General features: G+C 45.4%; 1 protein-coding gene across 1 annotated transcript in view; it reads right to left on the reverse strand.

Moving 5' to 3' along the window:
• The window catches only part of gas2l3 (growth arrest-specific 2 like 3), a gene marked incomplete at its 5' end in the record, with an annotated part of 17,436 nt that overhangs the window by 10,544 nt on the left and 2,293 nt on the right, over positions 1-4,599 (reverse strand). The window contains 2 exons of the mRNA XM_031865602.1: positions 187-316; positions 1,800-1,986. Of these exons, the coding sequence (XP_031721462.1) occupies positions 187-316; positions 1,800-1,986 (317 nt within the window). The remainder of the gene's footprint in view (positions 1-186; positions 317-1,799; positions 1,987-4,599) is intronic.

A 4,599-nucleotide genomic window follows, 5' to 3' on the forward strand; every position in this document is an offset into this window, starting at 1 on the left:
ACACACACACACACACACACACACACACACACACACACACACACACACACACACACACACACACACACACACACACACACACACACACACACACACACACACACACACACACACACACACACACACACACACACACACACACACACACACGAGCAGGAAAGCTGCCCCTTTGGACGACGGGTCGCCGTCTGACTCACCTCGCAGAGCGCGGAGGGGCAGCTCTGGGCGATCTTCGTCTGCAGCATGCCGATAAGCTGGCACAGCTTCACGCCGTTGTTCAGCTCCTCCATGAATAACTCGGCTCTCACCTCCGCACCTGCAAAAACGGAAGAGATGCACAATTCAACTTTATAAGAGATGAGATTTGTCTTGTTTTGTAAGTCCAAACCACACCTGCAATAAAAAATAATTACAGCCCAGATTTAATACAAAATTACTTTTTTCCTCTACAGTGTCTTTTGTTTTCGACGTTACAAAGAGACCGCGCACTGTCAGTTGCCTTTCAACACGGGACTCCCCTACGCACTCTTATGGGGCTCCCACGACCCCTTGTTGTAAATCACCGCCCCAGGAGACTCAACAAAGGCCATGGGAACTGAACTCACATTGCAGACAAAACCCAAAAGAAAAAAAAGCCATAACTGAGCGACAAAAGAAGTGTTTTTCTCCCTGCTACAACAGTCGGGCCTCGAGGCTTGAAACCTTCATCCGCTGCACGCCACCCGTTTCTCACGGGATTGACGACCAGATCGCTTTTAAAAAGACGAAAAAGAAATGTGGGGCGCAGGTCACGGTGCCAATAGCTCATGCCGAGTGTTCGGTACCTGCCCACATTCCTCAAGAGAAATAAAATGTAACGGTCTGCTTCTTAAAAAACAGTTTCACCGGTCAACAATGGAGTCAGTTTCCAGTCAGCTTCAGTTTCCTCACTGCTCCATTGTATCATCGGGACAATAGACGTCAGTATAATAGTAGAGGAGGATGAAATGAGGGATTTCGCTCCACTCCCCGTTTCTGTTTGCTGAGGCGCTGTTGGAAACGGCAGCATCCAAATCCAATTACATGGGAGTCGATTGCGTCGGTATTTTCGGGGGAATAGTAAGCATGCAACCCGCCCAGTGTTGATTCACACATCAGGACTTAACAGTATGAGCTGCCAGGTCGTCATTGGCAATCATTTTGAGTTGTCATCAGTGGCAACCACTTAAAAAAAAAAAAAAAAAAAAGAATTTGGGAACGGCAAACTGCAAAACGTGGACCCAAAAATAAATACATAATATTTGTTGCATTAGTGATATTGAAGAACTGGAACCAGACATGTGCTCCATGTGCGTTGGTGAGTTTACATTTGTTTCAGAAACAATGGCAACGCATGTTAAGTTGTTTGACTGTGGGGGTGAAAAGTTTGACTTCTGACAAAAAAAACAAAAAAAAACAAAAAAAAAACAAACAAACAGGTGAACCTGAAGGAAAAACCAAAAGTTAATTTGTGTCTTTTGAGAGGCTAAGTATCCGCAATCTTTGAGCTGGACAGAAAGTTATACTGCAAAGCAAGTACAACATACACATGACATGTACAGTATAAGGTTAGAGTCCTGCATGTGCAGAGGTTTGGACAAATCTGTTGTATGCATCAGTGCCGCTGCACTGTACTTAAGACTACATCAGATAGAAAAAAACGAACATCTGTTTTCCCTGAAAGATGTCAAACATACCAGACAGTCAAGGGGGGGGGGGGCAAAGAGACAATGAGCGAAACAATGAAACAATGAAAGCTGTAGTCGGCATGCAGCTCTTACCCAGCATGCCGCTGAGCCAGATGGCCAGATCCTCCTGCATGGGCACCAGGGTGGCTTCATGTCGCACCGCCAGCCACTGGTCGTACTGGAAGACGTCTGCGAGACCGGGGCCGTGCCGCTGAGCCAGCGGGCTGCGAGGGCTCCTGGGGCTCAGCAGCGGGGCATCGAACTTCTCGCTGAACCACGCCTGGAGGCGAGGGGAGGGAATAGAGGACGGGAGATTACCAACCATTTATACACACAAAGAAAAATCTGCGTATTGGCTGATCAGAGTGCTGTTCTGTCCTTTAGTCGTGCTTTTAAGACATTACGCTTTTAAAGAAACGCAGAACCAATTCTCCCCCCTCATGGGGAGATGAGTCCGGGCACGTCCTCCACACTGTACAACAGAAACGCCTTGTTATGGATGGATTTTTAACCCTGGATATAGGTTAGCCGGTTCTCCACGTCCAACACATTATCATACTCTAGTTACCATTCAGCCTCCCTCTGTGAGACCATCAGAGGATGTTTAAGGGACCCATCCATGCAGGACGTGTCATGGACACTTCTATGCTCTGCTGGAGTCCACAGCACGCTCAGAGTAAAAATCACAACCTCAGCTGCATCTCCAACCACATAAATATTTGTTTTCTTGAACGTCTTTCATCGTGCGCCGAAATACAACCCATTTCCTTTATTTTGCAGCAAATCTAAAAAGTGAGAACAGAGACGACTAAATGACGTTGCACTCGACTGCTTAAATGGGTGTCTGCCACTGGTTCACAGTCCAGGGCTCGGTGCCTGAAGCGGGTGTCCCATCACATCCATCTCTCTAGTCCATGTCCTCTGTCGTGCTGCTGCGCTCCGTCAAATTAGACAAGGACAAATTATGCATCATTTTAAAACTAAAATTGCTGTCAATACCTTAAATGATCCAAAGAGGTATAGAACGACAAAGATTCTGTTCCTCAAAAACAGCAAGATGTTATTCACATGTTCTTTTTAATTGTTCCCAGCCGACAGGAGGGGCCATCGAGAAACCAGTGGCAGATGTGCACTATGACGACTTCCAGACATTGCATAACAACCCCCCCCTCTCCATTCTGTTGACATCCGTTTGAGATACAGCCTGTAATCTTCGTGTCCATCACATGTTGTCGAGCAATAACCAGAAGCAGTGCGTCCGCTGCAGTGAATGGGTTATTGTGATTAAAACAAGGCCCCGGTGTTGTTGGGGCCTCGAGTTTATCGTGTTTTGTTCGGCCTACGAACAGGAAACCTTCTGGCCACTCCAACAGAGAGGCCATTATACAGTGATGCACTGCTGAAGCCCCGACAGCACTGCTTACGGTACGTGTGTGTGTGTGTGTGTGTGTGTGTGATGTAGCTTTAATGAAGCTTTGGACCAAGTGGATACTGAATGTTTAAAATCTCTTTGCTTACTGAGACTATGTAAAGGGAACAGCAAGACTAAATCTCACAATGCTAAGTAGAAAAGATTACGACTAATTAGCAGAGTGACAATAAGTCTCAATTCATTATGACTGCTTAAGATTTGGCCATAACGCTCAACCTTGAACCTAAACTAGTCAGTATAACAAGATTTCTTTTATCCTAAAAGAAAACTTAAATCTTTCATGTTGAATAACTGAAAACATTTGAACTCCTCGGTGCAGTGATTTAGTATCACACCCCTGTAAAATTGGGGGAATCTCAAGCGACAGATTGAAAAACGAATTGAAATCGAGGCAGCAGAAGTAAATATATGCTGACTTTTAGTCCCTAGTGTGGGTCAATCCTACAATTCCCATGATGCAACTCAACGGCATCTTTCTCAGATCCACCTGCATCCAAAATGACCACTCCTTCCAAACCCCACACTCTAGTTTACAACGCAGGCTTTACCGAGGCCCAAGCCGACATCACCCTGGTGACATAATCAGGTTTTTTGTTTTGTTTTTTACTTTGCAACTTTGTAAAGAAGACGGTATACAACCGTTTTCCCAAGCCCAGTAGTACTCTCTGTGACAAGTACGCTGAACTTCATGTCTCTTTAACACTCGACTTTGACCCATTTAGATTCAATTTGATCAATTTTGCTCAGTGTTAGGATTGGGGACATGCAAACAAATGATTGTCAAAAGTAACTGCGATTTTTTATTTTTTATTTTTTTTAAACCCTCGTTCTCATCAGGTTGACCTTTGAACCCAAAAGGGTGGTTGGGGGAGGACTGTTGAGCACGCACGTAAAACAAAGCGGGAGAAAGTGGCAAAAACACCTGATGTTCCAAACTGCAAAAAGGTTACCTCACTTCAAAGGGGACACACACACACACACACACACACACACACACACACACACACACACACCCCAATGTCAAGTTCACGCTTCCCCGCGGCGCGCTGTAGGTTCACAACAGCATATGCACCTTTTCTCTACATCCAGCTAATTAGAAAATAAAGTAGTGTTTAGAAGTTACGTAAAAGACGACGGGACAGAGAAGTAATGCAGCCTAGCACTCCGTCACCTGACTGAGTGCAGGTTCACAGAGCGCATTAGGCTTTTAAAGCAGCCTAGTGTTGTGAACTACAATCTGCATTGCACATAGAAGGTTAATCTGTTTTTCTTTCATCACTTCTGGAATGCGGGTTGGTAATCTCGCTACGAAATGCAGCGTACTGAGAGGCCTGTATGTTACTATTTAGGTGGGAGGGGCTTATTGGATGCTCTTAACCTGAGCCACTTATACCAAGGACGACGGAGCTCTGAAACAATAGCAGCACGGTCAAAGGGGAAAGTGGGAAATAGCGATGAATT

The sequence above is a fragment of the Anarrhichthys ocellatus genome, unplaced genomic scaffold (assembly GCF_004355925.1).
Source record: "Anarrhichthys ocellatus isolate YVR2014 unplaced genomic scaffold, GSC_Weel_1.0 scaffold33, whole genome shotgun sequence".
NCBI lineage: Eukaryota > Metazoa > Chordata > Actinopteri > Perciformes > Anarhichadidae > Anarrhichthys > Anarrhichthys ocellatus.